The sequence below is a fragment of the Rhyacophila brunnea genome, unplaced genomic scaffold, assembly GCF_057557595.1.
Source record: "Rhyacophila brunnea isolate RB1 unplaced genomic scaffold, BYU_Rbru_1.0 scaffold_16, whole genome shotgun sequence".
In the NCBI taxonomy this organism is placed as follows: Eukaryota; Metazoa; Arthropoda; class Insecta; order Trichoptera; family Rhyacophilidae; genus Rhyacophila; species Rhyacophila brunnea.
The window spans coordinates 24,602,151-24,614,837 of record NW_028232816.1 but is presented as its reverse complement, the minus strand read 5'-3'; the positions used below and the strand labels follow the sequence as shown (position 1 = coordinate 24,614,837).

Below are 12,687 nucleotides of genomic sequence, written 5' to 3'. Positions count from 1 at the left end.
CTTGCACCGCTATTCATCCCCTACTCCGAGCGCATCCATGGCTTGCTTCCTTCCTCCTTGGTTCCTAATATTCCTAACAGAGAATATAATAATCCGTAATCTGTAATCCGTATTAAATAATTATTCAACGACGATCAGAATCAGTCTCGTCTACTGTTATCATCGGAATTAAATTGTCACTTATAAAAATGACAATAAATCATGCCACACTCATAATTAAATTATATAAATATAAGTTATTCACATATTAAATAATATATAACAATTAATTGTAATTATATCGATTCAAAGGTCTACTAAACTGTTAGATAACAAATGATTTTTTACAACGTTTTTCTTAGCTCGTATTCTTATTTGTCCAGTCGTTCTTTGTCCGGTGGTTCTTTGTCCAGTACAAATCTTGCAATCGATTTTTAACTAACTTCCCGACTAGTTAGACATTTGAAACTTTTAGAATATATCAGAACACGATGCCAATGCATTTTTTAATACTTTTGCCATCTTTAAGTAGAATTGAATTCATTTTCAGTTAATTCTGTTTTGTATGAAAAGTTATTTCGACACCATTATTGGTTGCTAGGGTCTGGGGTCCTAGCAACTAAATTATTAATAATTTAGCGTTACTATGGAAATCAATATGACATTTCAGTATTATTTCTATCAAGTACACATTTTTTTGATCGTTTAAGCTAGTCAAGTCAAGTTTATATGATTCAACAGAAAATTTAAAAACGTTGTATATAAAAAGTTCTTTTTATCTTGTAATTATTAATGTTTATATTAAAAAAAATTAAAACATAATGTTATTTTAAAACAACCATCAAAAAAGGGGACATGAGAGGCGATTGTCATGGGCCTAAATAATTTTTCAACCCCTGATATAAAAATACACAGATTAATCACAGTGAATATTAAATATATACATAATATATTCAATTTATAAATATCTTTTAACCTTGTAACGCATAAATAATAGTGTTAATAATTACGGTTGCACTTAAGAATAAAGTGTAGCTGAAGAGGAAATGTCTTTTAGTTTAGATAGATTAAAAATTATCTATGATCATCAATGACCTATGAATTTGATGCTAAACATATTAGATTTTGAATTAAAACAACAATTTAATTCAATATATAACATTAAATATTATGAATAAAAACTAGCATTTTATATTTCCACCATTGTTATGGTGTTGAAGTCTCAACACAAATGTTGCCCCGGGCATTGCGTTTTTTCATAAAGGTCTTGTGTATACGCAATTTTAACTAAGTGTTTTGTTATCATTAAATTTATTATTAAAATGTTTAATTTTCTTCTAGTTCCGAGTGGCGCCCCTTTGGACATACGAGCCGAAGCAAAAAGTTCAACCGAGCTAGTCGTTACCTGGGAACCCCCGCAGAGAGACATGTGGAATGGGAACTTACTCGGTTACTACGTGGGATATCAAGAGGTAACAATCGCTTCTAAATAATAAAAAAGTTTTTTGAACAAAAAATAGGTTACAACAAAATGTACTTATCCTCTACGTCCCGTAGATACCGTAGTCTACGCCAATGTTTCCCAACCGCTAATAATAAATTATATAGAAATGAGTCAATTCAAAACCTAAAATTTTTAATTTATTTACTGTCCGGTTTCTTTATTTGTATTCGCAATCAGACTGTTATTATGTACACTATATCTATGTATCTATTATAATATAAGATTTAAAGACTAATAGACAAAATATATTATAAAAATAAAAGTTTTTTATTGGTTTTAGCGGTCCGCGAAGTATTTCTCTTATTTTTACCGGTCCTCAGGTGCACAAAAGGTTGGGAACACTGGTCTACGCGACTATTGTTCATGCGATAGATAATATACTATAGATGGAATCTATTCGTATACTGTGAAAAATTATGTAAATATTAGTATTATATGATCAATAATTTTATTCACATTTTTGATCATATTATAGACAAAACAAATTAATAGCCAATCAATGTTATATAGGTACTGGCTGCGCTTTTTATAGTGGACTGTAATTTTTTTGGAATGATTGTGATGGTAGATTTGGATGCTGAAGGGGGGACGGTTGTGTTAAGGATGCAAGGCACTGACTTTTTAAGCTATTGAAGCTGTCTCTGTGATCTAGTTACACTACTCCTGGTCGCACTATCACTCTCACACGGTATTGTGTATTGGGTCACCCGGTGTGCGGCACTTGACAGTAAAAATGGTTTAGCTTATAAGTGCACTTTTAATTACCCGTTAACGACGATTTAGTTCTAACAAGCCGAGATGCGCTCGTTGTCTTGTGGTAACTAAATGTTTTTCAATCATGGTCGACTGATGACTGAGTTGCGCCTGGACTTGCGGCAATAAAGAGGATTTCAGGTAGGGGGAAATATAGGGATGAGGGCGACCACAATCGGCCCAACCATATACTAATAAGTTGGCAAACCAGGCATTTCTCTTTTTTAAAAATACAAAATTATTGTGAAATTGATATTTATTCAACGGAACGACATAGGATGGAATGTAATAATTTACTACTACACTAAGGAAAATATCAATAAAACCGATTTTTTATGTTCAACAATTTTTATACTTACTTTAAATTGAAATTAATTACATTGAAATAACCTGTATTTTTTCAATTACTTACTATTACTACTAACTTACTAATTTATATTTAGTGCGTATTCAAAAATTATTACCTATATTAGACGTTAATTTAGGATTTGCTAAATTTCTTTCTTTTCCATAAAATTTTATGTATTAGGGAATGTAATCCCGAACATCTTTTTCAATCTCACTATTATGAGATAGTTTTTTTTTTATCCCGGGAATTTGGTGTCAAGAAATTAACCATGGGAATCAAGTCGATCAGTAGTGAATCGGAAACTTTCATTCAATTAGAGATAACCATTCTGACTGGTTGTCATAAATAGGGAATCCAATCCCGAGCCAAAATTCTGATCTCGGGATTACAATTTGACAATCCCGGGATTGGCATTTTTTACCATTGCTAATATAAAATTGTTATATTTACAAATAACATCAATAAAATCGGTCAAAAATAAATCTAGTATAATTATTGATATAATAAAACATTTATTGTTAATATTGTATACGTTCAATCTTGGAAATACATAAGTTTAATGGAGTAAATAATATTGTAATATAAATAATAATGTGAATTTAATATGAGATTGCTGTTTCTGATAGTAAAGACTTAATGAATGGGTTAGCGAGATTTAAAATAGTAAAGCATATCATGGTATCATCCGCTTCATAAATCTAATTAGTCAGCCAAATATGAAACTGCCGTAAAACGTAGAAGATCATGGTGGAATTACTTTGTTAATAGTGCGGAGCATTGTTTTTTCCAATCTTTCTCATTTTTATTAATGTATGTGAAAAAAATTAAATGAATCGGCAACATAAATCAAACTTCATTCAAACTCAGTTTATTTCTAATGTAATACAAAAGTATTTTTTCTGTTATATTTTGGTTTTTATTTTATTTTCCATAAAAATTGATAAAAAAATCAATCCCGAAAGCTTCGGGATTATGTTTATCAATCCCGGGATTCATAGGTATCGAAAATAGCTCGGGATCCCTTGTCATAAGGTATTTGAGTCAGTTGGAAACATGGACGTATTGCACAATTATTGCATTTTAAAAACTGAGTCATTTTTTTAATACTCATCATTCATCACCTGTCAATATTCTCGAAGAAATAATCATGTCATTAAGTCACGAAACATGAAAACTTGCATAATAATATGACATTATGAAACTGTATGATGGATTCGCATAAAAGCTAATGACTATTTTACATCATGGTTCTGGATATGGACTCATTATCAATGTAACCCTACAAATTATAATTCCAAATGGATCGTATGATCAATAAAACGTATAAAAGTAGCTTCTGCCTAATTGAAAACATTATTTTGTAATAATTTTATGCTTTTCCTCTTTCAGGTGGAATCTAATTTCACAAACACTGTATCAGTGAGCCCGCAGCAGTCATACAACTTCAAAACGGTAGAGATGGGACCACACGGAGGAGGCGAGACCATCCTGGTCGGTCTTGAGAGGTTCAGCACCTACTCCATCATCGTCCAAGCTTACAACACCAGAGGACCTGGACCAGCCTCGCATCCCGTCACAGCCATCACCATGGAAGATGGTAAACACTATAAATATGTACTTAACATCACTTTTTCTTTATTCATTTTTTTTTAATACAGACTTAATAATATACAAAAGTAACACTTGTGACAGTGTTTTTTTGCATCTATGATCATTCCAACGTTTTAAAATACCGGCCCTAAATTCTAAAAAACTAAATTTAATACATCATGTATCTTATTTATCGGTATAATCAAAGCAGACATTTGAATATATATTTATAGTTTATAGGTACTTGTGGAAGGAAGCATCTCGTGAATTTTATGTTGGTAACCAAAGGTTGATATTGACCATTATTTTTAAGATGAATTATTACATAAAACACTGATAAATGCGAAGGTAAGCTATGTCGACAAAGCAACAGACTTTAATCTAGATCGAGAGCCGCCATTTTGTATACAGGACTACCAATAGAATAAAAATAATGAACTTGTTACCAATACAACAACACGTACAATCGTCCTATTTGAAAATTGAACTGTCTTCAAAATTCTTATCTTATCTAGACTACAAATTCTTTATATTTGAAGTATCTGTTCTGTTATTTTTTTGAAAAAAATACAGTCACAATTAATAATAATAATAATTGATGCCTTGATTTAGTTTTTTATTTAGGATGCCGTACCTACTATAAAAAGGTTTAAGAAGTACTGATCTAAAATACAGGCAATGCTTATATTGTCCTGAGATATCTAAAACACATCTTGTCTTTATGAACTGTATCATTATTACCTGTTACTCGTATCATTTTGTTTACAGTACCAAGCCTTCCACCTGACAACGTCCATTGCTCCGTTGTTAACTCACAGAGTGTTCATGTATCCTGGGAAGCCCCTCCTCTCTCTGGAAGAAATGGCGTCATACAGGGATACAAAGTACTATACACGCCAATCCAGGAATGGTATGGTAAGTCAACACCTTTATTATATCAATACTAAGCCAGCAACATGGCTACCTCATCAAGAGACAGCTACAAAAAGTTGGGCTTAACTGGACAATGGGCCCCAAATCTCAATCCTATATTTGTTCTTAATAAATAGGTACATAAAACTTCTCTGATATTAATATCACTATCTAAGAGCAACAGTGAGACAAATCAAAAATATTAGTTTCAAGATAATTAAATAACAATGTAGAATGTACCTTATGCCATGAAGACAATGACATCTAGTGATGGAATTACGAAACATCTAATTAAACACAATTTACTGAAATTTTTCATTTGGGTGTTTTTTTAAATAATATGAATAAAATAATAAATATTCTTTTAATTCAAAGATTAACTTACAAATTTAATAATATAACTGTTTTAAAATCAGCAATAATTGTTGAATGGTTTTTGGTTTAGCTTGTATTCATATTTGTCCGGTGGTTCTTTGTCCGGTACAAATCTTGCAATCGATGTTTAACTAACTTCCCGACTAACTAGACATTTGAAACTCTTAGAATATATCAGAATACGATGCCAATGCATTATTTTAATACTTTTAGCCATCTTTAAGTAGAATTGAATCCATTTTCAGATAATTCTGTTTTGTATGAAAAGTTATTTCGACACCATTATTGGTTGATGGGGGGGTCTGGGGTCTAGCAACTAAATTATTAATACATATGTGCGTTACTATGGAAACCAATATGACATGTCAAGTACAAATTTTTTTGATCGTTTAAGCTAGTCAAGTCAAGTTTATATGGTTCAACAGAAAATTTAAAAACTTTGTATATAAAAAGTTCTTTTTATCTTGTAATTATTTTTATCATTGAAATGTTTTGTGATAAGTTCTCTCGAAGAAATCGATCATCAATCAGTAATCGGTAATCTTCTTACTATGTTGGGCACTTTGAATGGCTTGCTTATAACAAAAAGTACTAAATCTTGACAATCGAGAAAGAGAAAACCATCTTTACCATCCTGATCTACATAATATGTATAACTGTTCACTGAAGGTTAGTCACAATACTGTGGTGTTTGTTTAATTTTAATAGACATCATGCAGGTCCTAAATATTACAAAGCCAGGCTATGAATAAATATATTTCAACATTAGTGGTGAGCACCCTAAAAAATAATATGCTTTGCGGTCACTTATGTGCCTGTGAGCCCCAGGTTGCCGACTACTGAGTATTCATCAGTATATTTCTGTAGTAAGATGGCAAAAAATGATATGTTTTTTTTTTTTTTTTGACAAATTGAGTTATGTCTACAAGATATCAAAATATGTTTATGTCTTACAGGTTGGGAGAAATAAGCTGTGTCAATATGTGATATGTCCATTGTTTAAATGTCTTAAGAAATATCGAAGTTTAAAATTGCTCCAATAAACATTTTAGTAAAACGGGCATATCGTGTTTTGCCGCCTTACTACATATTTTTTATAATCATCATAATATATTTTTTACATTATTACTTTCATTTCTTAAACTATCTATAACTTTACTGGGTACTGTTCGGTTATCAGGAATACAGCGGAAAACACATTTTGAAAATAGCCGATAACTGGATTATTTGTTAGGTTAACCTAACCAAACCTAACTTAACCTAACCTAACCCAAACTAACCTAACCTAAACTAACCCAAACTAACAAATAATGCAGTATATCGGGTATTTTCAAAATGTGTTTTCCGCTGTATTCCTGATAACCGAACAGTACCCTTTACTGTCCAAATATGGTATTAATATTTTTGGTAACGAATCGTTTACTTTTCTCCAACAGGCAGTCTTCACCATAATGTAATAATGATGTATCTATTATCTTTCAGACAAAGAAGAACAGGTAACAAAACAGACATCTCAGCTTCGAACAACCTTGTCTGGTCTGAACCGTTACACCAACTATTCCATCAGCATCGCGGGATTCACTGGAGCTGGAGACGGAGCTAAGAGTCATCCAGTATTCTGTCACACTGAAGAAGATGGTAAATACTTACATAGAATATTACTTCTCTAAGAGACCACACCACCCATGGTGGCCACGCGGCTTAAGCGTTGGACTATAACGCCGTGGGTCCCAGGTTCGAATCCTGGGGCTGGCAAGTACACATATTGTTTTTCAATTTGTGTGTCAGGGTATGGACCTAATAGGTTGAGCAAGTGGCTGACATCCATTTCTCGTAAAAAACAAAATCTGTTAATACAAACCTCTACTATGTGGAGGCCCATATGATCCTATTAGGATCGGACATGGCCGAAAGAAAAAAGAAGAGTCAACAAATTCTACTCGGTCCAAAATTTTTTCTTTTTATAATGTTGTGACTTAGGCTTTCAGAAATGTGACATTTTTAAATCTTGTGTATAATATTAAGCAGTTATTAGCAATAGCAAAGATGTCAAAAGTAAAATATGGATTACTATAAGATTAAGTTATAATGATTTTGTTCTGTTAATCTTACAGTACCCTCAGCACCTGCAGATATCAAAGCAGTTGTCAGCTCGACGAACAAGATTCTAGTGTCATGGCTGCCACCATCAAACTCTAACGGAATTCTTGTCGGCTATACTTTCTATATGAGTATCATCGAAGACGGAAGAGAGGTTTGTGAGATATATTTTTTGTTTATTGAAAATAACTACTGCAATTGCAAAAGTGCTATGAATAGTAAGTAAGTAAAAAAATTAATACAATATTGATACTAATTAACTATTTCAATGCTAGATGTCACTATAATCTAGTGTAATAGCAAAGACACAAACCTATATGTATTTTAAGTAATTTGCAACTTTGTATTTGATTCCATGTCCACAGGTCAGAATGAATGGTTGATAACTATCCTTCATAAAAATGGAATGTCAATTCGAAAGTATATATTGTAATCGGTGAATTTCATGTACAGATAGATTCACAGACTTCTTCAAAGAACCATTTTTATTAACTACAAATAACATTTTATAATACAGAGTTGAGTGTCTTCTTCAGAATTTTGAATAATCTGAGTATACAGTTAATTAAATCAGTTTAATCAGTGTATTTATATTGTAACCAATCCGTAGATAATGCAGCAACCATAAAGTAAACAAAGGAATGGTAAAAAGTCTTGCAATTAAAATTTATTATCTGCCGTAAATTGTTGCATGGTGAAATTTCTGTGAACTGAAATTGTTATGTATAATTGTATATCATATTGATTACTATGATTTTCATAACAATGTGACAACAATTCATCCTGCCATGTTGGTTTTTCATGCACGATATTTTATTTCTCCCGCTAAAAATTACAGGAAGGAACTCATAAACGAATTCTTTCACCCAACACCGAGGCTCATGAGACGGTGAGGCTCCAGGAAGACGCCACTCATCAATTCTGGTTGACGGCATCCACCAAAGTGGGTGAAGGAGAAAGTACTAGGGTTGTCACCATTTTACCAACTGATAAAGGTACAAATATTTGTCATTACAATATATTCATATTACCGTTCTCATGTATGTACATAGTTATGTTTGTAACTGACTTAAGATGGAACTAATATTTATTTACATTTATCAATAATGCGCCGGCTAGACGGTAGCGACTTACCTGCGTGGTATAGCGACTTGCCTGCGCGGTATAGACTTTTATAGCGGTTTTCGGTTTGCGCGAGCTTCAGTTTTCCCATCCATACACACGGGCTTCTCGATACAAACCGGTTTGCGCAGGTAAGCTTGTCGTAAAGCATGAGCGTCTAGCTGGCGCTTAAACTCATGAACTTTTTTTCATTTTGCACTTATAATAATATAAAATAAACTATAATATTAAACCTTCTATTTCAGTCCCCGCTCGGATTACGTCGTTTAACCGAGAAATTATCACTCCGTGGAAAGAGAACATATCATTACCTTGCCATAAAGTCGGCATACCTCAGCCTTCCACTGTGTGGAAGCAGCAAGGCAACTCGTTAGAAGCAAGTTCACGAAAGAATATTACGGCAGATGGGACACTAATTATAAGGTATTCTTTTAACTAAACATGTATAGATACATAGTATATATATTATAGTCTATACATCGTAAGAAGTCAGATAGATAAACTGGACATGTGGTGGCATAATATTTAAATCTCTCTTCAGACCTGTATATATTTTTGGCACGGTGTCTATGATAAGCCCTGCATAATATTAGTAATTTTAACCGTTTGTCGAATTTCTAGTGTAACACAACATACAGACTCCGGTAACTATACTTGCACGGTGGAGAACAGTCATGGCCGAGACGAGGTGACGTACAGAGTTCGAGTGAAGGTTCCTCCGCAGCCTCCCACTTTAACAGTTGTCGACTCTCATGCCGATTCTATACATCTTCAGTGGAGCGATCAGGGAGATGGAGGGAGTCCAATATTAGGTAAAAATCAATATAGCACTTGACAGTGATTCCAGAATACTTTTAATATGGTTAAATTGGAAACTATAGAAGAATTAATAATTATTTTCCGCATTGCCAATATTGAAAGCATTGTTTATAAATAAATAATAAAATGGTGGGATGCTAATGCTGTCTTCCATTGATCACTTACATGCAAGATTGCAATTTTCAGTGATTGCTCATCTAAATAATATTGGAAAATAAATGCTTTTTGAATTCCAGGTTATGTGATAAACTATAAACGGGAACAAGGAGATTGGGAAGAATTGCAGGTAGAGGCTGGAACCACTTCTCATATTTTGTCGGGACTCTGGTGTGGCACACGATACCAGCTTTACATTACCGCTTACAATATCATAGGAACTGGCCTGCCTTGCGATATTGTCAATGCTTTCACCAAAGGAACAGGTGAATATTATATGAGTGCTTCCTTATCTTATATTTAATATATTTTATGACACACATATTCCAGTAGAGTAGAAAATATAGTAACCTCGCAGGTGTTCAAATTGACAAATAATTTCCATTCTTTACTATATAAAAATAAGCATGCTATAAGTTGCAAAAATACAACCGTTCAGGAGATACACACATACATAGCAGCCAATGGTGTAGTAGGACCGGAACATGTCATGTCGGTGACACAGAACTTCCAAGATGGAGCACAATCTGGCACTGCTCCAAACTGCTCATCAATATGTTACACACAATAATTTTGAATCACACGAATATATGTTGTTATTTTTAACAAGGAATAAAAATTGAGAAAGAATTTAACAACGTACATAATATTCATACATAGTAAACTTTGTAAGTGTAAAATAATACGAGAGAAGCGATTAGTCATTTAATTATTGTGATTGTTGGTTGCTTTCTGTCAAAATATTGAAATGCACTACACCACTGATAGTAGTGGATCTAAAATACATACAATTAAATCGTTTGTCCAAAGGCATGGGAAATTACTGGATTGGGATTCCCAGAATAATAATAAATCAAGATACGAATAAGAGTTAAGATTCACCAATTTTATAGATAGATGTTAATATGTCCCTTTTTTAATCGACTATAAAATCTTATGTGCAATTTGGCCACTCCTGAAGAAGTTTCTTAATATTTTTTACGAGCAATGGTTGATAACCATTTTCTTAATCTCTGCTATGGACACAAGCACCGCCAATTTCAGAAGCAGACATTTTATTACTCGACTACGACAAGTGCTATGTTGTGGCAGGACCAGTGTACATACAGAACATTATCATAGACATATTATATATTATTAAAAAATTGGATGTTAATCAAAGAGAGTCGGAGCAACTAACACCCTTATTCATAAAAATATCAATATCTAATCTGTAAAACAACAATTAATGACCATTCCCAAACTTTCTATCAAACATGTTTTATTTCAATTCAAAATATATGATATTGTGACAGTAAAATAACATTATATGAATTAACTTACAGTTCCAGTAAAACCGAAGCACTCTCAAATGATAACAGTGAATGCAACAGTTGTAACAGTTTGGTTGGACTCTTGGGGCGATGGAGGCTGCGGTATTCTTTACTTTGTTATTGAATACCGAGAACATTCTCATTCTCAGGTACAAGGATATGCACATTTATGCTATATTAGATCAGTGTAATTGAACATACACAATTGAATTTTATGGAATCAAAAGTAAAACTATCCATAAGTCAATAATTACAGTTATTGACGAAAACCCCTTGTTTGAAAAACCCCCAATTTTTAGGAAAATCCTCTTGGACTGAGTGAAATTCATACACAAACACCATGTCTTGCATCCTGGGCGAGTTCTGTTAACTAATTAATATATATCTCAAGTATCCTTCTTAACAACTGACTATGCTATTTCAATTTCTACAAAGAAATGACTACAATCTACATTCTACCTACAATCATTGGAAACACAAACTTGATTTATAAATTACAAATTTCTTGACAAAATTTAAAACACCTCAGACAGCATAGTTATTATGAATTAATCCCAAACACACCTATGTTAGTAGCCTAATTTATTGGTTTAAGAACACTACAGCAAGCAAAAGATGTGTGTTTGAATCCCACTAAGTCGAAGTAGGATAAGTATTTTCAAAATTACCTAAGGATGTATTTTCAGTACAAAAAAATCCATATTCTGTGTCTTGAATAAAAATGATTTAATTAAAAAAAGCTTTGTGCTAGTTATAGTCGTGATATAATATTATAGTATATTAGTATTACTAATTGGGAGTAATTCTTAGGCTATTTTAATCTAATTCTAATTATATGTTTTCTTTTAAATGAATAACATCTAAAATGGTGCCCAAAGCTTTGGATCTATCCATAGAGTTGAATACTTTTTTCTATTTCAGTGGCGTATGGTTTCAAACACAGTTCAGGCTACAGAAAGAGTATTCAGTGTAACAGGATTAAGTCCAGCCACTCAATACCACTTGAAGATAACAGCACATAACAATGCAGGATTCGCTGTAGCTCTGTACAACTTCACGACACACAGCGCAATGGGAGGTAAATCAATCGTTTTTTCCCTTTGTAAGTTTTCATGCCAAAATATAGTATGTATCATTTTTTTTCCTAATTTCTTGTGCCTGAATCTTCCTGAGCATACTTTAGTGAAACGGCAAATAATTTTCAGCAATAGGTGGGATGTAATTTTGCATGCGTTGCCAGTCGGAAAGCGATAGTCGACATGTGAGCACGTCAATTTGTTTTGTGATGGTGTCAAAGGAATTATTTCTTAAATCGTGTACAGATGGCTAAAAAATGTTACGTATTTACTCGAAAAACACAACATGTCAATGAATATATTATTATTATTACTTAAATAACAATAAATATAACTATAATGGACGCATGTTGAATTTTTATGACAAATTATGTTTTGTTCATCACGAGTCGTTTGCACAATCTGCGCGTCACGATCGTTTTAGACCGTGCCTCAGCTGAAGTATGGCCTTAAGCATTGTACTATGTCAATTACTTTTCTTTGTTTCAACTTATTCGTGATACTTAATTAATCTGATCTAATTCAGTAAATGCCAGTTCCACTGTGAGGATAACGTCTCACATTTCATGAATCATCTATGAAACATCATAGAAGGAGTGTAATAAGTACTAGAGACATCTATTGGTGGAAAAATGTGAT

The 12,687-nt window shown here is 32.8% G+C and overlaps 1 protein-coding gene across 1 annotated transcript in view; it reads left to right on the top strand.

Annotated features, from left to right (window-relative positions):
• Nucleotides 1-12,687, top strand: part of Dscam4 (Down syndrome cell adhesion molecule 4) — a 304,268-nt gene that overhangs the window by 279,573 nt on the left and 12,008 nt on the right. The window contains 12 exon segments of the mRNA XM_085943975.1: nt 1,321-1,451; nt 3,975-4,182; nt 4,944-5,090; nt 6,945-7,100; nt 7,577-7,716; nt 8,401-8,557; nt 8,689-8,703; nt 8,930-9,107; nt 9,306-9,496; nt 9,740-9,925; nt 10,985-11,121; nt 11,894-12,050. Coding sequence (XP_085800101.1) covers nt 1,321-1,451; nt 3,975-4,182; nt 4,944-5,090; nt 6,945-7,100; nt 7,577-7,716; nt 8,401-8,557; nt 8,689-8,703; nt 8,930-9,107; nt 9,306-9,496; nt 9,740-9,925; nt 10,985-11,121; nt 11,894-12,050 — 1,803 coding nt within the window.